The 23,251-nt window shown below is 37.7% G+C and overlaps 1 protein-coding gene across 1 annotated transcript in view; it reads right to left on the minus strand.

Annotated features, from left to right (window-relative positions):
• Positions 1–407: 407 nt before the first annotated feature.
• The window catches only part of LOC6038248 (protein cueball), a 29,343-nt gene continuing 6,499 nt past the window's right edge, over positions 408–23,251 (minus strand). The window contains exons 2-4 of the mRNA XM_038262287.1: positions 7,070–8,588; positions 1,958–2,249; positions 408–1,885 (exon numbers count right to left, since the gene is read on the minus strand). Coding sequence (XP_038118215.1) covers positions 1,745–1,885; positions 1,958–2,249; positions 7,070–8,588 — 1,952 coding nt within the window. The 3' untranslated portion in view covers positions 408–1,744. The remainder of the gene's footprint in view (positions 1,886–1,957; positions 2,250–7,069; positions 8,589–23,251) is intronic.

A 23,251-nucleotide genomic window follows, 5' to 3' on the forward strand; every position in this document is an offset into this window, starting at 1 on the left:
TGAATCTAAAGTGAACTTCATGTGAAAAAAGGGTTAAAGGTTTTTCGCTAACAATCAGCTGAAATCGAATGATTTTCACATCAATTTGACATGAAAAATATTTGTGGGTCAAAGGAAAAGCATGTGACTTTATCGTGTTGATTTTTTGAGACTCTCACGTAGATAACACTTGAGATTACAATGTTGGATTCTTCAGTGTACCCTAGACGCCATGACAAAAAATACGGATCTATATACTTTGGCCAAGAAACTCCCGGAACACTTTTGATATGGATCCTGCTGGTTTGCCGTGGAATCGCTGAAATGAAAAATGCTACAAATGAAATAAGACAACACATAAAATTCAATACAAGTTTTTCAAAGCTTTTTGAATTTCGGATAAAATGAAAACACTTTTGGTTTGTTCTTTGTCGACACATGTACACTGTACACACATCTCATATAAATATAATTTCAACTTGCATACTATTTACAGCACATCGCACTATCACTCTCGTGTTTTCGTATTCTACATAGTATTTTAAATCTATTTATATTAATATCACATTTCTCATGTGGATATTAAATATAAAGTCTTTACTGTGTTCCCTCCCGATTGCCTAACACTACTGCTAGTTTTATTTAAGTATTTCCCTCTCGGAAGTTAGCCCCGGCTTTGTTTTATCTACACTCTAGCTAAAGGAATTCTCTTACACTGTTGTTGTTGCTGTTTCTGTTGTGCGCAGCACCGTACCTACAACTAACAAAAACAAAACAAAAATTGGGAGTATGGTGAGGGTGTAATAATTTTGCAGCGAATTAAGTTTTGCCTAAATGTTACGATTAAGTATGACCGGGCATCAATGATATGGCTTTTGCGGTAAGCACAATTAAGCTACGCGCACACAGTAAGTAACCAATCCGAAAATGATAATGGAAAACTGAAAGCAGTCTATTAAGGGGTTTTAAGTAAATTTAGTTAGCCGTTGCGTAGTTTCTGCACCTCAACTAGTTTTTTTTTCTTTTTTTTTATTGATACAATTTACTATTGGCTAGAAATGGATAACAAAGCTCTAAACGTACACAGGAACTATTTAAAAACAACTGAAACTAACTAACGCACGTTGCTTCTTTACACAGGGAACTCTTTCAGTTTGGCTTTTTAATCTCGCCAAAACGATTGCTATTTCTCGGTTAAAAATGAAAACAGATGTTCGCTGCCTCGATAAAGTGAAATCCTCGATTTGGCTAAAAGTTATACACTGTTAGTGTATGTGTTTTTATTGGTAACATCCGGGCAGCGTTTGCGCTTTCAACTGTTCTAGAGGCTATGGCTTGTCTTTTAGTTGCTTTAGGTTTTTGGGTTTTAATATTATTGCTTTCTTTGTGCTCTCTCAATTTGTGTTGGACGAGTTTCAGTAGCAAGCTTTGTACTGATGTTTAGGAAGTACTTAAAACGACCCGATAAATTACTTCGAGCACAATTGTAACCAACAACCGAGGCAACCAGCTGCTAGAGCTCATCTGATGAAGCATTATTGATTCTTTTTTTTTTTTTCCTAACTTACAAACTAATCACATAAATTAGGTTTTCGCACTAACTACTGCTCCTAGGATTAGGGAGATTTCAGATTCCTTGGCAATGCTGCTGCCAGCCGCCCTTCTTCTCTTATTTTCTTCTCATTAATCGCACTTTTATAGCTGCCGCTGGAGAGAGAGAATGGTACTACGGGGGGGCCACGGGACGGTATCATCCACCACGCGATCAGGGCAGGTTCTTGTCGCCACCTGCGCAGCTCGGCAGCTTCCGGTACGAGCCGGCAATGTTTTCAATATCGTCCAGCAGGTACTGCTTGTCCTCGGCCTTCGAAGACGACTTTTGCAGCAGGTTCGTGTCGAAGCATGGCTGCAAAAAAAAAAAAACAAAATCCAAAATTATTTTCCACCCCAAAAAAAAAATTGTTTCCACCCAACGCACCGTTTCGCACACGTTCATGTTGCAGCAGTTTTCGATCGTGATCTCGCACTGGGTGGCCGGTCGCGACGTCATCTGGGTGTGGTTGCTGGTCACCTTGAAGCGCTTGGTGATGCGAGGGCGGCCCTCCTCGTAGAAGCGTCGCACGATCAGCAGGATCACCATCAGGATGAAGAGGGAGGCGGCGAACGCGAGCGAAGCGTACACGACGGTCCGGTTGAAGGAGTTTTTGCAGTAGCTGATTTGGGGCTCCACGAGCTGTTGTTGCTGCTGTTGCTGAGAGGACAGTTGAATTCTGAAGAAGAATGGAGAAAAAAAAACGATATCATTCATTGTAATTTTTATTTATCTTTATTTGCATTTCGATGCCTCTGGGATCTCTTATGCAAACTTGATAGGAAAACCAGCAAGCTTAGTACAAGAGAGCACAGAGGTATAGAAAAACCTTTAAAAATGGTTTATCTCTATATACTTTGCGAAATTCAAATTGAGTGAGTCCACGAGCAAAGCATACCAATCTCGCATCGACCTCACCAATCGCCTGAAATTTTCAGGGGTTGTTTCTACATATAAAACTAGCATCTGGCCAAAATATGAGCACTCTAGGTCAACGGGAAGTGGGGCCAATCGGGACACAAAGTTTGAAGGTTCAAAAACATCAAAAATCTTAAGAAGGCTGTAACTTAGACAAAATTCAAGTTAATTTAAAAAAATTAAAATGCGTCTGAAAGGGCTTAAAAATGCAACAAAATGCAGGATGAAGCATCCCAATTGGTTAAATCTAAGGGGAGTTATTAGCATTTTAGTGAAAAAATAGCACAATTTTCAAAATAAAATATAAAAGTGTTCCATCCAGATAACCCCTTTAATATTAAAAAAGTTAAAATGGATGAAAATAAACATTATTATGCATGTTTCTATTGTGAAATTGTCTCAGGAATACTAATATGATAAAATTATCACCGGAAAATGTGATCTAAGGGGTCCCCCAAGCAATTATTTACAACAAAAAAAAACGTTACTTAATCCACCTTAAGGTGGTTGGTGCCTTCCTCACATCCATGTTGTATTTTAGGTTGTATTTACAAATTAATTTAAGAGTTTTTTTTTTAATTGTTTTATTTACTTTCATTATTTTTTTTCATTTAATTTTTTATAATTATTGTTTTTACCAGAACAGAAATATTCAATTCTTTTTTTACCAACTCTACAAAATAGAGGAGAAAACGGGGGGGCTGTAATTGAATTTAAAAGTGCTGATATGCCAACATTAGGTGCACGATGGAATTGCATGCTGTCCCCTAGTCTTAGTAAACAATGTCTTATAAGTTGTATATTTCAGTAAAAAGTTCGTGTAAATCTTTGTCGAAACAAAATGATGTATTCAGCAACATAATTAATACAGACTTTCTCCAGAAGATACGCAGACTCTGCTTAAGCAATGTGGCAACCGCAAATGAGTTTAACTTAATGGCAAAAAAATATTTAACAAATTTGTTATTGGCAAAAGAAGCAAAATATTGTTATCTTTTTCGTGAGTAATTCATTTAATTAAAAATCATCGAATAACATGGCCGCGACTCTCGCGCGTAAGCAAAAAGACCCGGCCTTTGAGGTTATGCAAAAATCATGCTTTTTTGTAGCTGCAAAAAAAACTTTTTCATGGCATAACTTTAAAAGTACAGTCATCCCACATATTCGGAACACCCACAAATACGGAACACTTTTGTGATAATTTGTCAATATCATGCCAAATGCATCTTTGCTGGCGACCCTTCTATTTTTAGGACCTTTATTTGTACATTCTCTAGCTCTTTCACTTGTAAAAGTAGTACTTTTTGAAAAAAACTGCATTTCGAGACTATTTTATTCATTGCAGCAAAACACTGCCCCCAAAATCCCTGTTCCATAATTGTGGGATATTATTGTGATGTTATTTCCCATAAGTTTGTCTTTGACCACATTTCAATTCGATGTATGCGCTTACAGATATAAGCTAATAACATTGCTCATAACTGAAAACATAATTTTTTTTCATTGTATTATAGTAACCTGAATAGTAAATTAGCTTATATCTGTAAGCCCATACATCCAATTGAAATGTGGTCAAAGACAAACTTATGGGAAATTGGACGAGCTTTCCGGTAAAAATATTGTCGAGACTGAAAAATCAAGTCTGTCATATAGAAATTGCCAAAAACCATCAAAAAACCTATTTTTTCAACATTTTTATTTTTAAACCCACTCTAACTTCACAAGGATCGGACTTAGGACAATGGTCAATATGGAGACTTTTATGTAAAATTGTCTGTAGAATCGATTCCCGTACTCGGATTTTGAAAATTTTGACGGTTTAGAGCACTTTTCAAAAAAACAGTTTCAGTAAATGATTTTTGTATTTTTTTAGGTGAGTTGCTCCATCCTGCATTTTTCGTGAGTCTTTTTGTAACATCTTAGGCTATTTTCACAAAAATTTTGAAAGAAAAAAAAATCGTGGGCTCACCTTCAAATTTGACTTTTAAACTTAAAAATCAGAAAATCTCATAAAAGTGGAGTGTTTTTTTTCTTTCAGTGTATTTTTTTCGGAAAGCCCGTCAAATTTCCTACAAATTTGTCTTTGACCACTTTTTGATACGATGCAACGGCTTCGAGATATAGCAATACTTAAATTACGAAATACAAAAATATTTAAAACACTTACGCCCTTCTCAAATGTCATTATCGAGTGTAACTGGCTCCATATACACAAAAATGGCTTATATATGCCTAGGATAACATGTCTACAAAGTTTCATTGAAATCGGAGAGGATCGAGAAAAAAGTACCTAAAAAAATACTGTTTTGGGCTGGAATTGCTCATATATAAAATTTCGACGGTTTTGTTCGAACGCGAATCAGTGCAATACGGAGCGTTGAATCGAGGTGCTCTTTGTTGCGTTGGGTTTGTATAAGCCCAAGAAATGTTCTTACGCCAAAAAGTTACAACTTTGGCCACTCTGGAACCGATTCCGGAAAATCTGCAGATTGTATGGGAAAAGTTACGTGAAATCAAATTTTGATCACAGATGGCTGAATAAGCAAAAAAGTCAAAAACGTCTATAAACGAAAAAAAGGCAGGACGAAGTTTGTCGGGTTTGTCTTACATAAATTATTTTAGGATATTAAATTTTTCATTTTTATGTTTCAATGAAATAACTGTTTGTCAACAAAAATATAAAATCACAGTTTTATTTGAATGAGAACAAAATACTTTTAACTGTTCTTGTTTCATTTTTATTTTTAAGTGAAATGATTGATTGTCAACAAAAATTTAAATTTACAGTTTTTTTCAATAAGAAAAAAATACTTTTCATTGTTCTTGTTTCAACATAAAACCAAATCTATGTTCTAAAAATATATAAATCAAAAACTCACCAAAACATGTTTCAACAGTTTTTTTAAGAGCAGCTGAGATTAAATGACAGCAAAACGAAACTTTCTCAAATATTTCTCAAAGTTTATCAATAAATTTATTTTTCATTTAATTTATTGGATTGTTTTGGCAAAAACATCTGTGCAGTATCTAACCTAAAGTGAGATATGGGATACCTTTCAACAGCTGACTAATTCAAACGGGGTAAAAGTTTACTGGGAGAACGAGTTGAGCAGGAGAAGAAAAAAACGAAATAGCCTTTGAAAAAGTTCAAAGATGGGGGATAGTTAGAGGAAAGGAGTCAATGAGTTTATTCGCAATTCGCAATTTTCAGTGTAAGAACGGGCCTTGACCGATCTTATGCACCAGGTTCCCGACGAACACGCACTGCCCTTACACCTACATCTCACCCTTGCTCTGAGTCAGTACGAGCAGCACGCTAGAACACGCTTTGAGTTTTCGTGCCAGGCATGCACACCTTCTTTTCCGGTTACGCATTTTAACTCGGCCGGGGGTGGTACATTACGTAGGGTTTGATGTAAGTATAAGCGCCTAACCATCTATAGTGTGCCTATCAAATTTCATTAAAGCAAAAACTGTTTTATTTTTAGTTTGAAATCAAAAACTAATTGTTATTTTACTGTGTTTTGTTTTCTCCTGAAATCTTTCCTAGTGTTGAGTCGTGTTTATCTGTTGCTATTTCTTCTGTCGCGGTGTTTTGTTACAATATTTTGGTCCTAAGCATTTTAGAAAAGTTTTTCAAAAATACAATAGTAATATTTGTGTTAATCCTTTAATCATTCCATAAATTGAGTAAGGGCTCGAACCTCACTTGCTTAAGAAAAAGGTGAAGTTTCAAAACAATGGACAGTGAAGGAAATATACTATGTAAAGAATCAATAGTAAAAGAAAGATAGTAGAAATTAGAAATTATTCAAATAGATAAATAAAGAAAAGGCACATGATAAACACAATTGACATCGCTGCCAAATTAAGGGAAAGCAGACAGTTTGTTACAGCAGAATCAATTGGTAAAATAGAGTGGAAAAGCGTTGAGAAACAAGAGAATCAAATGAGTAAAATCGAAATCAAATGGAGGATGGTAATCAGAAGCCGTTTTAGAAAATCAGTGAAACAAAATAAACAGAAGATAGCTGTTCGTTGAAATGGAAAGAAGAGAAACCCCGTTCTGCGATGCTCAGGTACATCCACAGCAGTTGACTCAACATACTGCGAATCAAAACAATACCGTCTACAATCACAAATTACTTCCCTTTCCCACATTGTCGCGCCCCTTTCTTCTAGCCGTCTCGACTCTGACCCTCGCTGGTCAAAGGTTTACGAGTCGTTTCCACAGGCCACCAGCTAGGTTACACCTTGTCATCATGATGACTAAACCAAGCCAACGTGGAGGTAAGAAAATAGGACACTTGCAAGGAACCAGAGCCATGCTGTTTTGTCCAAATAGCACTACGGATGTAGTTGGGCTCCTTCCGGGATGTTCCTCGCCTGGGTGTGTCAACCGACGAGTATCATCAGTATCATGCACCCTTGGCCTGCAGGAAAGGAGTCAATGAGTTTATGAAAATATTTTTCTTCACGTTTTCATCCGAACTGTGCTCTCAAAAATCTAAACTTGGCCTCAAAGTGCCCCAATGTGTTGTAGACGCAAGGATTAATGTTATAAAATGAACCCCCACTCACCCATCACAGTACGGCTGCAGCTCCGGGTTCCCGGTGTCCAGCGAGCAGAATCGCTTCGGAATCTCGCACCGCTTGCCCGTGTACTCCGCACCGCAGCGACACTCCACCAGCATGGTCTCGTTGTTCAGCACGCACTTGCCATCGTTCAGGCAGTAGTTGTTACACGTGTACTCCTCGCACCGTTCGCCCCGATAGCCCACGTTACACTGACACTTGGGCGAACCGCCCTCCTCCACCATGCACCGCCCATTGTAGCAGTAGTCCGACGTGCAGATTGCGGTCTCGCACCGCTTGCCGCTGAAATTCTTCGGACAGGCGCAGGTTGCCGTCGCATCGCTGAAGGAACAGTTTCCACTGTTGAGGCAGAAGCCGTCGCACTTGCTGCGGTCACAGCGCTCTCCCTCGAACTTGGCGTCACATTCGCACGTTGGCCGGTTGTCCCGACCGATGACGCACTTGCCGTGCACGCAGTAGTTGTTGCAGATTGGGATTTCACAAAAGTTGCCCTGATATTCGGGCAGGCAGATGCAGCTGTTGGTGTTGTGGTTCAGGATGCCGTTGTTGAGGCAGATGATCATCTCGGGTTTGGCCGAGGTTGGTTTGTCCGCTTGGGGCAGTTCTCCGTCGGATTCGCGCTTTACGTTGTCCAGGATTTTGGCGATCACTGACTTGCAGCTTGGGTTGTTGTTTTGGTGGTTCAGGAGAAGGCTTGACTTGATGATGATGGCCGTGGGACGGTTTCCCCGGTAGACGACGCGACTTTGGGTAGAGTCTGATTTTAGCGTTTCGTGAACTTCGCCGACCTGTTGATCTACCCAGTACAGGTACCGGCTGTTGAGCGCAACGTGCGTCGGCGCCTTATCGTTTTCGCTGATAAACGTCTTGACATCTTCGACCTCTAGGTTTACGCTCTGGATGCTGAACGCGCGGCCAAACTTTTTCTCTACCCAGTAGATGCGATTGCTGTAATGGTCTACGGCGATTCCTTTCGGTTCGTACACGTCTTCGGTGTGCGAGTTCAGCACCTTGCCGGCCATCGTCGCGCGGACCACGTTGGACGTTTGCAGGTAGCTGTTGGTCCAATACAGGTGCCTCCTGCACTCGTCAATCGCCAATCCAGCCAGATCATGATTGTCCTCAACCTTGGTAACGGTGCTGATCAAACTTCCTGCATCGGTTACGTTCCCAATCTTATCGACCTCAACCGAATATAGCGCATGAGTTCCCCGCTCCGTCCAGTACAGCTTCCGCTCCAGGTGGTCAAACACCAACCCCGTAATGTACGCCGTTTCGTCCGATTTTGGCAGTAGTTTCGTCACTTTGTGGTATTCTTCCTGGGGATTCGCATCCAGTGAGAATATCCGAAACTTGGGATCCTTGAGATCGCTAAAGTACAGCTTTTGCTTCACTTCGTCGTAAGCGAATGCCGAAATGTGCTGGAACTGGTGGCCACCGGACGAAACCTGGGTCCAGTTTTGGTCGAAGAACAGTATTCCACTGTCCGTCGTGATTATGGAATCTGGAAAAAAGATAGATCATATTAGTTAAAGATTTTCTAGCATTAAGTTCTAAATAAATAAATTCTATAATTGAGAAATTCTTGTATGTTTGGCGTTTAGGTTCTATTTTCAACCAATTTGTAGATTCTCACCTCTTGAAAAAAAAATGCATTCATAACCGTCTAACTACATAGAAAAAAACTGGAATTTTGGATGGTTGAAATTTTATTTGGTTGAATATTACCTCTTTTTTGAGTAATTTTACAATAACTCAAGCATTTCATTTAAACAAAAACTTGGATACCAATCTTGTGAAATTGCAAGCGAATTACAATAAGTCACGCAAAAAAAAACTGCTTATCGTCCGGCGATTTAAAACAAAACGATAAGATTACGCAAACAGCTGAACCGCCAAAGACAACATCAGATAGCCGTCCTCCGGTTTAAGCTGCGCCGGGTTATGCCTTCAACAAAATAGATTATATTTCATGCTCCTAGAAATTTATGCCACCAACCTGGCAGCAACAAAAGTAACAACGTGGCCTCCGATAGATATCAACGCACTGCAGAAAGTCACGTAGCCAGTTTTCACACACGAGGAGCCTTCGCCGCAAATAAGTTTATTTTTCGGAATTTGTCGACGTCAGGTCGATGTTCCAATGGAAGGTGACCCGTGTAGACCAAAAACCAATTATTTGATTTGTAACTTTGAGTGTTTCAATGTAATAAAAAAAAACACTCGAATCGCAGGATGGAAACGCCAGACACTTGCCAATCGTTAATAGATTAAGTTTACGAAATAAGTGTGGCGTGTTTAATAAATAGATTAAGCCGCGTGAATTTCAAGAGTGTTCTACTATCAGTAGTACAGTCATCCCACATATTCGGAACACCCACAAATTCGGAACACTTTTGTGATAATTTGTCAATAGCATGCCAAATGCAGCTTTTCTCTCGACCCTACTATTTTCAGGACCTTTATTTGGACATTCTCTTGCTATTTCACTAGTAAAAGTAGTACTTTTTAAACAAAAAACTGCATTTCAAGAATATTTTATTCCGAGCAGTAAAAAACTGCCTCCAAATTGCCTGTTTCATAATTGTGGTTTGTTATTGTGCCTCCCACAATTGTGGAACACCTGAATTTAACTGATATTTTCACAAAAAAGTTATCAGACCATTGATAAAACATCACTGAGCTTGAGTTTCACTGGTTACACACTGAGCAAAACTTACACAGCTCAACGAAGTGTTCTACACATGATCTGGCCCTGCTGTACAGAGCACTCAAATATCAATCGCAAAACACTCGAAATTTCGGTGATTGGCCATGAAATAATTTCAATAGCTAAACACTTGAATTTTAAATGGGGTTGAAAAATAAAAGCGATATACAGTAGAGTGTAACAAAAATGACTTTTTGGCGGGCATTCAAGGGTTTGTTCCGGTGGGCATACTAAGCCCAAATCCAAAATATTAGCTTGATTGGACGTAACAGGAGCTGGCGCTCCGCCCTTCAATTTTAAGTGGGATTTAACCCGTAAAAAAAGATTTTTTCAAAAATGTCACTTTCTGAGGCGTTTTGGCCACTGAAGCGTTTATTTTCAACATCATTGGCGTGTAGGCCAGATCCTTGCGCATCTTTTGGTATATATAACATTGAAATTTGGAGCACCCTGGAGCTCGGTACAGACCTTCAAAGTTTGGCATTTATTCGAAAAATCGGTCCCGGCAAAATCAAATGGCGTCTAGGGCGTCGCGAGGCGCGACGCATATCTTTTTTGCCAGGAACGATTTTTCGAAAAAATGCCAAACTTTGAAGGTCTGTTACGAGCTCCAGGATGCTCCAAATTTCAATGTTATATATACTAAAAGATGCGCAAGGATCTGGCTTACACGCCAATGATGTTGAAAATAAACGCTTCAGTGGCAAAAATGCCTCAAAAAGTGACATTTTTGAAAAAATCTTTTTTTACGGGTTAAATCCCATTTAAAATTGAAGGGCGGAGCGCCAGCTCCTGTTACGTCCAATCAAGCTCATATTTTGGATTTGGGCTTAGTATGCCCACCGGAACAAACCCTTGAATGCCCGCCAAAAAGTCATTTTTGTTACATCCTAATATACAGGTTCTCGCTTGCTAGTCGTGCACGCTACCACTGCGCCGGCTGGTCAGTTGAAGACGGGTGAGTTTTTTGCGCTATTCGTTCTAGCCTAGCTTCTAGCCTTCGATGAAAGTCGCTCTAAAATCAATCAGTGAAACACATTAAATTCATGTGGACTTCACGTTGACTTTGAATAGTGCCTATTTTGGGTAGATCTTAAGATCAATTTCAAGTGTTTTGCTCTTCACTTTGAATAGTTAAAGGTAGTGGGACAAATTCATGAGCAAAACACTTGAAAAGCTTGAGCCACCCGAATGACAATAACATGTCAAAAAATACCAAAAATTCAATCGCCCAAACACTTGCATTTGATAATGGTTTGGAATGATGTTGAAACACAAACCAATTAAATCTATGATGTGGCTTTATTCAATCATTCATGTGTTTGGGCACTTGAATAAAACGTGTGGCGTATTTTCAGTGCAGTGTGTGAAGTCATTATTTTGTTACAAATATGTACTCCTGGAGAGATCCAAAGTTTGTTTACATCCGTAAGAAAAAAGTGTTCCGAATTTGTGGATTTCAAGGGTCAAAGTTTTTCTTCAAAAACTTGATATAAAAGTAAAAATTTGCAGTTGTTCGGTACAGCATTCGAAAGATCGCAAGAAAAGCTTTCAAATGAAGGTAAAAGCGAATCATTAAGTTCAATTATCGATTTGCTATGATTTTTTGAACATTGGCCGATCTGTAAACTGTTCCGAATATGAGGGATGGCTGTACGTGGATTATTTTTAGGAGACGCAAAAGGCTCGCCGTCACACCGGACATCGTGTCTAGAATGTTGGACAGCAAAAAACATAAGCATTGGCGGGGAATTTCGCGAGACGATTGATTTTGTTTACGATTCTGGTTTAATATTGTTGCATCATACGAACCTGTTTATAATATTACAACAAAATAAGAAGAAATAAAAAAAAGTAGAAGTTGATCCATGACCGCCAAAAGTGAGCAAGTCATTCTTCGTCGTAGACTTTTATTTCTTGGTCATTATAGCCGCCTATATTCGCGGGCAATGTTTGGAATTATAGCACGAATGACGCATTTCATGGCGAGATATCAAATTTGAATTCTCTTCAACACACCCTTCTTGAATAGCAATGCGAATTTGAAGGAACAACATGGAGAAATATAGCATTCAAAAATGTTATATTGGTGTTTTTTTTTTAATTTGTCCCAACTGCAAAGCAAATGGAACTGATAATCTTGATTTTTTAAAGAAATTTTTGTTGAATAGCAGTTTACTTGTGGAAAATTCTCATATTTTTTCCTATTTCATTCGTATTTGTTTGGTATTGTACAAGAAACTTTCCAAAAAAAAACTATCCACGTGGTTTATGAATGGTCCCTAATATTTTTAAAACATATGTGTATTTATTTCCAAATGCTAAAAATGTACGATTCTACATAAAAGCCATGCATGTCGCATTTCAAACACATTTTCAATAACATAATGATATTTGAGAATGCATCTCTACTAGAGTGTAACAAAAATGACTTTTTGGCGGGCATTCAGGGGTTTGTTCCGGTGGGCATACTGAGCCCAAATCCCAAATATGAGCTCGATTGGACGTAACAGGAGCTGGCGCTCCCCCCTTCAATTTTAAATGGGATTTAACCCGTAAAAAAAGATTTTTTCAAAAATGTCAATTTTTGAGGCATTTTGGCCACTGAAGCGTTTACCAAAAACATCATTGGAATGTAGGCCAGATCCTTGCGCATCTTTTTGTATATATAACATTGAAGTTTGGAGCACCCTGGAGCTCGGTACAGACCTTCAAAGTTTGGCATTTTTTTTTTTTCGAAAAATCGGTCCCAGGCAAATTAAAATGTTTTTGGTAAACGCTTCAGTGGCCAAAATGCCTCAAAAATTGACATTTTTGAAAAAATCTTTTTTTACGGGTTAAATCCCATTTAAAATTGAAGGGGGGAGCGCCAGCTCCTGTTACGTCCAATCAAGCTCATATTTGGGATTTGGGCTCAGTATAACCACCGGAACAAACCCCTGAATGCCCGCCAAAAAGTCATTTTTGTTACATCCTAATCTCTACACTCATTTTTGACAAGAAACTTTTAAAAGTACGTTGTTGGGTGTCCACTCGGGAAAAGTCGGGATTTTGCCAAAATTCGTCAACGCAATGAGATTATTGATCTAAAAGTCAGGAATGCAGAGCATACTTGCTTGAAACATATTTTTTTAACTCTTGAAAAATGTTCCAGTGTTCAAATCAATTGCATTCAAATGTTGTTGTTGTATTGTACATCGCAAGTTCACAAAAATTAAAAATATTCTTTAACTAGCCCAAAAATGCTTAACAAAATTATCAATACAAGAAAATATATTTTTAATTGTTTTCAACTGATTGCACGTCTGTTTCCATTAAAATTTTGAAAAAAATTCTTTGTGACATAAACTTTGAACTATATTTGCAACGGCCTTATAAAAAAAAACTTGATAGAATAGTGAAGAGAGTAGAATTTGCCTTATCAAAAATGTTGCTTAAATCGAGAGGTGAAGCATGCCTTCTTATTAAGATTAATCTAATTGTTAAATTGTAAGTGTCCAAAATACGGACAACTTAAACATTGATATCCAAAATGACAACATTCATTCGACATTGATATTCAAACTGAATTTCAAAATGTACAACATTAAAAAGAAAGCTTGATAAGAATAAATTTTACACAAATTACTAGATATAACGAATTTTTACAGGAAAAAAATACTACCATGCAATCATGCTTAAAGCATTGTTGATAAAAAAATATTAAAATTATGAATGAAATTTAAAATTAAGATATTTTTGGGGATGGGTTTTAAAAAAGATGTTGAAAGGAGATGGATGTTTTTGTTTTCAAAATTAAGCTTGAAATTATATGTTTTGTTAAGCTTTTAATAATTTTTCGAAGCCTTCAATTTTTGAAGCATGTTTTTTATTGTTTTGAATTTTTACTGTTTACAGTTACTGTAAAAAATTTCATTTTTTTTACCTAATTTAGGCCGTTGCAAATATTTTCCTCACGATTTTTTTTGGCGAAAATAAAATCTCTTCAATACTTGGATTTTTAAAAACCTATGATTGCAAAACAACTGGGCAGGTGTAAAATGTATTTTAAAACACTTTTTTCGTTTAAATGTTAATACCATGGCATGTAATTTCAATTTTTATATTTTTTTTTATTAACGTAACAAGATTCTTCCATGTTTTAACAGAATCAAAAGCCCAAAAGATTGAGGCTCGGACAGAAGATTATGATTGTCAAGTTTGAAATGCCTTTTATGTTTGAAGCAAACCCATTATAAAATGCACCATTTACAGCTTTATTTTATATACAACTTGTATCAAAAAAGAAGAAAAAAAAATCAAAGCAAACATTTTAATTGGTAGAAAATTTAGAAAAGTGTTTTTGATGGAACAAATTCCAAACAATATCTGGTTGGGGTTAAAAGCCTTTAATAAATTTCATAGTGCATAATAACAAGACCAGGACCTCAAGCAAAAAAACCAATTTAAACTAGTTTAACGCGTGTTTAGTAAATTAATAACGGATCCGCTGCCGCGTGGGTAAAGATTGATAGACACCATTAGTGAGATAGAGGGCACAAACAACAAAATTCACTTTAATATAGTGGAAGCGGAAATTAAAGGTAGCACCATGTTAATCCTCCAGTCAGCCAGCGAGTTCTGATTCTTGCGGGGCATTCCTTGTAGGTACCTTACTTCCCTGTTGCTCAAAGAGTTCAACAGACAGTTAGATTTACGCGGCCGCGACTCACAAAGTCACGAAATCGACAGGTGCGTTCATTAAGCCGCCGCCGGTGAACGCTTCTCGATCTTGCTTTGATTGGATAATGGTGAAATAAACCTGCCTCACAACACAAAAGAAGCATTTAATGAAAACGTGTGTCTCTTAATTTTTGTGCGGGCCGGAAATGAGCTCGGAAGTGTTGCAAGTTGAACGGTTTTTTGGCGCGCGAATGACCTTGATCGTGAATCACGTTTGTAAAAGTGACCGGTGAGTTGGCACAACTTGCATCACGATGAGCTGGCCATAAGAGCGTGCGTACAAATATGGCTATCTAATCTTACCTCTTACTCTCTACAATTTTTACGATAAGATTTTTGCACGAGTGGCGCCAGAAGTATAGAAGGGCAAACACAAATATTTCCTAACCAATGAATAGCTGCTAGAAAAATGACGATTTTTGCCCTTTTTTACAGTTTCAAGCGCTTTTCAATACTTCAGCAAATTTAGTCAGTCTGCGATCAGCAGAGAAGCGAGTCAGACGTGCGTCCCTCACAAACCAAAAAAGTGCTTAAAAAGTGCAAAAATGCCTCACGGCAAGAAAAAGAGGCGGTCCTCACCAGCAGGATCGGCAGATTTGAAGAAGCTAAAAAATGCCGAAGCGCTACCTGCAAAGCCAGGCAGTTTGAGCAAGGACGCTCAAAATTCGTCTGGAAACCAGTTCGCTACCCTCCCTGTGGACGTGAGCGAGAAGGAAGAATTTGAACGACGGGAAAAGTTGCCACCCATTTTTGTGAAAACATCGTCATCGGATTCGGTGCGAAAGTGGCTGACCGGGTTTATCAAATCTGGTGCTTTACGAGCTTCCATTCGCTTGTGTGCTGATGGACTCAAAATTCTGCTACCTACCAGAAAGGATTACAACTACGTTCGGGATTTCCTGAACAACACCAAGATTGAATACTACAGCCATGACGATCCAGGTAAACGCCCCATGAAACAGGTCCTCCGAGGCCTGTACGACATGGATGTGAGTGTGCTGAAAGAAGAGCTCAAAACTCTTAAGTTGAACGTGATCGAAGTCTTCAAGATGACGAGACACAACAAGGACATCAAGTATCGTGATCAACTGTACCTGGTTCATCTCGAGAAAGGATCGACAACGCCGTCTGAGCTGAAAGCAGTTCGGGCAATTTTCAACATCATCGTGACTTGGGAACGTTATCGACCAGTGCACCGTGACGTGACGCAATGTTCGAACTGCTTGCAGTTTGGGCATGGTGGAAGGAACTGTTTCATCAAGAGTCGTTGTGCAACCTGCGGAGGTGAGCACAAAACTCAAGCATGCGAAACAATCAACGAGAACATCGAAGCGAAATGCTTCAATTGCGGCGGCGACCATTCGACCAAGAATCGAAGCTGCCCAAAACGAGCTGAGTTTGTAAAAATTCGGCAGCAAGCGACGACGAGGCACCAACCAAATCGTCGCAAAACACCACCAGCATACACGGACGTGGATTTTCCTGCTTTGGCGTCACCTGGAGCAGGATCTGTTCGAGTGGTTCCAAATCTGCAGCCATTGCCGTTGAATCAGCGGCAAAGAGTTGCAGAGAATACAACACCTCCAGGCTTTAGTCAGCAACCGAGGGAAAACCAACCAACATCAACGGGTGAAGGCAGTAGTGACCTGTTTTCACCACAAGAACTTTTGAACATTTTCATCGAGATGACAACAACACTGCGTGGTTGCAAAACTCGTCAGGAACAAGTAAGAACTCTTGGAGCATTCATCTTAAAATACAGTTCGTAGTTTACTCGTTCTAACGATTTTGAATATTTCAATGAATTTACTTTTTTAGTTTTAAGTTAGGATTAGTAGTTAAAGTGATTTTTTTTTCTTTTTTACCCAAATGTATTCGATTCAATGCAAAAATGTAAAAAAAATTTGAAGCAAATAAATAAATGTGATCAGTTAATAATAAAACGAAAAATACAACAAAGATGAAGAGCATTAGGCCATACCACTTATAATGTAAAAGAAATGTAATTATTATAAGAAAGTTCAATAAAGACATATTTAATTTCAAAAAAATCAGCAAATTTAGTCCAATCATGTCTTCATGTCCCACAGTGCCGATGCACCCTCTCACGATCTCCTCAAGCAAAAAAAGCTCGATTAAACCGTTTAATTGCGTTAAGAATTTGATCGAATCCACTCACAATTAGTAAAAGAAGCATTCTTTGTTGTTCTCTTTAGCCGGTTCAATGGCACGGTAGGCATGAGTTGAACATATGCGACTCGTTGTCTAGAGGCTTAATTGCTGCACTTTACCAGCCACCGCCGGCAAGTGAATGGTCGAGCCTTTCCGCGACATCATGACATCCTGTGTGACAGGTTCGCACGACCTGTTTGGGTTTGTGAGTCGTGCCTCCACAATTTAACTGTGTTTGACGTAAGATTCATGCAATCTCATTCGCTCGATCGAGTTTAGTATATATTTAAATTAGGTTTATGTGCGCTTTTTTTCTTCGCTAGTAGTTTTAGGCACATTTCCGCAAATTCAGAGTGAGAAGTTGAAACTTTGCGGAAGCATCTAGTAGTCAGCGGACACCTGGTCCGAGAAATTGCACCACAGGGAAGTAAGCAAAAGTAGACTTTGTTCAATGTGGTTGGTGCAAAATTGGCATTGTTATTTTTTGAAGAGAATCTGATTCACGCTATCGATCGACATGAGATCCGGCACGTGTAAGAAATTGGTTTGATTGACACTTTCAATTGATAAGATAGCTGGAAATTGTCAAAATTTATTTCAAGTATGAGTTACAAAACGAGGTATTTTCATTATGCGTGATCAATACAGACGAGAGCAGTATTTGTTTGATCGATTTACCTTCAAAATAATGCTATCTTTTATTTGCAAAACTTTATAAATTATCTGAATGACATTAAACACCTTTTAAATTGAACAAATTGCAGTAAAAAGTGACGGTCACTAAAAGCCACATCAGCCATTGCCATCACCTCAAGTGTAGTATGTTCAACAGTAGGGCAACGAAACAATTTCTTGAAAGTATTTTTACGCAAAATTTTATCAACCACGTTCAAAGGTTTAGAAAAAAAAAACGAAATAACATAAGTTGTCACAATTTTGCCACATTTCAAGAAAAAAAAGTACATTCGCAATGATCCTTTACCCTATTATTGAAACACAGCAGACCGCTGGTCTCCGTTGCCATGGTCACAGCGTCAAGTGCTGTACCATGATCGTGAAAATGATCCCCTGCAGGTGTGTATTACACCGGGTTAATACAGTAAAAAATATATAAATTTAAAAAACTGTAATGGTCCAATCAAACATATCAATTTAAAAAAAAAATCTTTTGATTGTGTTTTTTTTAACAATATTTGAAGCACCTTTCTTGAAGCGTGTGGACACGTGTGGGAGATTTCTTACAGTGGATTAGTATCGCGCACGAGTGTGAAATCTCCGATAAGCAAAAACAAAAACAAAAAAAGAAACGAGTTGTACGTTAGTACTTAGTAACTACAGATCTAAAAGAGCTTAGAACAAACAGTGTTACCTAATGTGTTAGGCGCATGCAGTTGTAATGAAATGGTGTTATTTTTAGCACATATAATTTCTAGGAAAACCAAGTAGTAAAATCATGAAATTCTACAAAATTGGAATTTCCCAAGATTGGGAATTCCAACTGAATTATTATTGCAACTTTTTACTCTACAAAAGCAGGGCTGCGGAGTCGGGTCATGTTTTAAACGACTCCGACTCTGACTCCGACTCCGGCTTTTTGAGATAAGGTGACTCCGACTCCGACTCCGGCTCCGGCTTTCAGCTCCAACCGACTCCGACTCCGACTCCAACTCCGGCCTACCAACTCTAGCCGACTCCGACTCCGACTCCAGCCTTCAATAAATTGTTGGCTCCGACTCCGACTCCACATATTTTTTAAATATTTTAAAAGTTAGTTAACTATTATTTTGAAAACATTGATAAATAGGATTATTTATCTACTCTCTAAGTGTCATGTTTTTCTCAAGAAAAGAAAGTTCGAATTAAAAAAAGGGAAAAAAAAGTTTCTAGGTTATAATTTTTAAACGTTATTGAAACATAAATCAAAAACTATCTCCAGATTTATAGCCATTTTTAGAAGAACATTTTTTTAAGTATATACGGATTTATTTACTTAACCTCAAATTTACATATAATTTATAAAAAGCTGATACATTTAATTATTTAATTGTTATTTAATTATTTATTATTTTTAATTAATCAAAGGAAACCAAGCCTTAATGATCGCTTTAACAAATAAATTCAATTTGTTCACCTTTAGGCTAACATTTATAAGAAGCACAGTGACTATCAAAGTCACCTTGGTTTTTTAAATATGTACTTAATTTTAAAGAAACTATTTTTATAGCTCCATTGGTTTTTATTAAAGACGTACATTATTGCAAATTAATGTACCTACGAATTTTCTTCGTGGAATAGACGTGTAAGGGGTCCTTTTAAAATATTCGTGATCTTGAAAATGTTTCACATAGGTATTTTATAATATAACAATTTTTTTAATAATCTATATATATATAAAATTTCGATGGTTTGTTCGAACGCGAATCAGTTGAACACGGAACGTCGGATCGAGATGCTATTTGTTGCGTTGGGTTCGTATTAGTCCAAGGAAGGTTCTTACGCTAACTAATTGACACTTTGGCCACTCTGGAACCGATTCCGGAAAATCTGCAGATTGTATGGGAAAAGTTACGTAAAATCAAATTTTGATCACAGGAGGCTGAATAAGCAAAAAAGTTAAAAACGTCAACAAACGAAAAAAGGCAGAACGAAGTTTGTCGGGTAAGGCTAGTTTTCTATATATTTAAAAGGAGGCGCGCGTCTTCACCTAAAACGAAGCTTTATGAACGATCGTGCGCCTCCATCAAAATATATGAAAAAACTTAAAATTGAAAAAAAAAACAAAAATCTAAAGGTAACATATTTTCTAGGTGAGTGATATTTCAAAAGGAATTCATAAGCTACATTTCCAAGATGATTTTTTTAGGTGCATTGATTTGCAATGATAATTAATTTCCGTCATATTGGCATGGGACATATACATTAAGAGAAAATTTTTAAATAAATTAAAATCCTGTCTTTTTTTCATACATTTTTATTGGTTCTTCTTCGGTTCTTAAATTTTGAGATTTGTTCAATGATAATTTGCAACGATATCAAAATAGTTTACCTAAGGATAAACACTTTCAAATTTTAGTAAAGAAATAGTAAACATTAAGATAAACGGTTAATTTACCATATTCAATGATTATTTCAAAATTAGTTGCAGCTTTATATGATTTTTTTGTCAGTTTCAAATATTTTAAACAAGGATTCTTTTTGTATTCGTTACAAACAAAATTAGCATGTTGAGTTCCAAGTAATATTTTGTTATAATCGTAGATAATTTGATGGAACAGTTATACTGTCAGTGTTTTTCCCGATTTTCAAAAACAGTTAATTATCTTCAATCTTTTTATGTACCTCGCAACTTCTTTCCTAAAAAAATATTATTTAAAACTTCAAAGACATTCGCTATAGGGATAAAAAATGACTGTGTGTGTACTTTTTTCAGAAAAAAAACTGGATTAAATATGGTCAAATTTGAATTGAAAGGGTATATAAGCAAAAGGAAGCAGTCAAGAATCAGTGTAATGTTTTTGATTACAAAACCAATATTGTTTATTTTTTTAGTTATCATACTACATTCTTGGGTAAGAAAGGATTAACAGGTTATCATTCAATGATCATAGTGAAATAACACAATTAAAGCATTCCAATCACAATAAAAATGCTTAAAAACATAATGGCATCTGATAAATCTCTTTTAGAAAATGAATAAGAGGGCAACGCAATGCATGCGACACAAAAAACGATTAAAAATATACGAAGTTTTGGTAATTAACCTGCATTATAACAATAACAATAAATAACAATTGTTAATTAACAATGTACATAATTTTGTTGAATTTTAGATAACTCCGACTCCGACTCCGGGTTATCAGAAATATTCGGCTCCGACTCTGACTTCGACTCCAGCTCATAAAAATTTAGCCGACTCCGGCTCTGTCACCGACTCCAGCTGTTTGAGTTTTGACGACTCCGACTCCAGGTCCCCAAAAAGGCCCGACTCCACCGACTCCGGCTCCGACTCCGACTCCGACTCCACAGCCCTGTACAAAAGGTCCGCTCTGACTGCTTGCGAAAAGACACGTAATTTCCAGTTTTGGTTTTGCCGGCAGTCAGTTTCTTGTTGTTACCCGGGGTATTTTCTGTCTAGACGTTACAGTCAGAGCAGCAAGGTAAAGTTATGCAACAGGTAGCTATCAGGACCGAGAGGAATGCGTAAATCATACGGACTGATTAGTTAGCAACGTTTAGATTTTTTATACAAATGATAGATTGAAGGAATTTTTTAAGCGAAATTATGTAAGTTAAGATGTAAGGATTATGCCCTCAGCGCCACCACGTACCCCCCTTAGCGAAAGCCCATAGAACCAAGGGAATGTTTGGAACTAAATTATTTAAAAAAAAAGCTGTAGGTTTGTTATGTTACTCACACGACCAGTATGACATAAACCAATATTAGATATTAATCAAATGATCAATTTTAGAAAACTCTTTTAACTCAGGAACACATTTTTCCATTTATTTGTCATGTCCAGTATAAAAAACCATGAAGTTTGATAACCATACTGTAAAAAACTCAAAAAGTTCAAATGTCCCCCTTCGGAATATCCCTGAGGGTACTGGCCACTTTAAGTTGTGGCCAATTCTGTCAAAATAAATTCTCGTCGTGGAGAGAGATTTATCCCTAAAAATTTGTGTTTTACTAGGATTGTCCACGATCCATATTTTTTTGTATGAAGAATTGTCCACGGGGGGCGTTAAGGTTCCCAAAAATGTGTCCACGTGGTTTATGAATGGTCCCCAAATTTTGATCTTTAAAAAGCATTGGAAAGAAGAACTCCTAAAATTTTAGAAAATGTTGGGATTGGAAGTTTTACTTGTTTTATGTGACTTTGCCAATGTTTTTAAAAAGGTAATTTTTTTTGGGGTCAACTTTGGCTGTATTTTTAACTAACATTTCCTATATTTTCAGTAAACAGAAGTATGCAGTATTTTTTAGTGTCCCAGACTATGCCTCTATGCATTTTTTACAATTTAAATGATAATATTGCCATTCTATAGCAGAAAACATGAAAAACAAGCAAAAAATTGTAAAAGTAAGGCCGTTGCAAATATTTTTTGAAGTTTATGTCCCTCGACTTTGATCGGGATTGAGGGGGGGGGGGTTTGGGGGCAAAAAAATAAAAAATATAAAAATTAAAATTACAAGCCATAGTCTCAACATTTGAATGAAAATAATGTTTTAAAATGCATTTTACACCTGTCCAGCAGTGGTGTCACGGTTCGCTCACTCGAATCGTGGTTCAAACGATACGTCATGACGCTCAAGTGTGGTTCGCTCATGATTGCGAACCAAGCACGAGCGAACCACGATCCGAACGCCTGCCGTGGTTCGCATCAACCCTTGCTCTCTCATCGCGAATGAGAGTGAGAGGGACCATCAATGAGCGGTTCGCAAGAAGAGCTAAAAAATAGCACTCAGAGAAAAATATTTCATGATTTTGACAACAGAAGGTGACTATGGAGGGCTACAGAGCATGGCTGCAACAACTCATTGGGATGTCCTGGGTCTTCCAATGACTCCCTGGATTTATTATCGGTGGGTCCACCACCGTAGCAAGCAAGAGGTCTGCGGTTCATGACTGCAGATCATACCCGCATAGCTCCAGTGAGTATGGTAGACTTTTTTTATATTATGTTGTTATGTCCTGGGTCAACAGAGGACTCCCTGGTTCCTTGGGGACCATCTACAAACGTGGACACTTTTTTGGAAATCGCAACCCCCCCCCATCGTGGACAATTTCCATTCAAATTAAATCTTTTTTCTATGGAACGTGGTTAATCGCCATAGCCACCCTCCCCCCTCACCCTAAGGTGTCCACGTAGTTTATGGATGGTCCCTTGATAACTTTATCGTTAACAAATTTGAACAATTTTGTGGGAGTGAAGAATAAAAACAAATAAGTTTTTCTATCAGTGCCTTCATTCTCCGTTGGCGAACCGTTCGCTGAACGCTCTCTTTACTCCGTTCAGAACGGAGCGGCAAGCGAGCAGAGAAATGATGATCGAAATTTTGGTTCGCGAACCGTTCAAACCCGCCGCTCTGAGCGTTCGATAAGCGCTCACCCGATAGGTTCGTCGATTGAGTGGCTATGATACGCTCAAATGCGAACCGTGACACCACTGCTGTCCAGTTGTTTTGCAATCATTAGTGTTCAAAATATGCAAGTATTAAAGAGATTTTTTTTTTCACCAAAAAAAAAACTTTTTGCGGTGCTGTACATTGGATTTTCACAAAAATTGAAAATATTTTTGATCGATCCCAGACATGCTAAATATGATTTAGAATGCAGGAAAATGCTTTTCTAATTGTTTTCAGATGGTTAGACTTCTATTTCCTTTGAAATTTTGAAGTTTGTTGAAAAAAAAATTTTTTGCCCCCTGATTTTTCGGACCGATTTTGAAGGGAGGGGCGACATAAACTTTGAAAAATATTTGCAACGGCCTAACTGTAAAAACATGAAAAATAAGATAGGCAAAATGTAATGATAGGAGTTGGTAGAATAGGCCAAATACCA

Source organism: Culex quinquefasciatus, chromosome 3 (assembly GCF_015732765.1).
Source record: "Culex quinquefasciatus strain JHB chromosome 3, VPISU_Cqui_1.0_pri_paternal, whole genome shotgun sequence".
Classification (NCBI taxonomy): domain Eukaryota; kingdom Metazoa; phylum Arthropoda; class Insecta; order Diptera; family Culicidae; genus Culex; species Culex quinquefasciatus.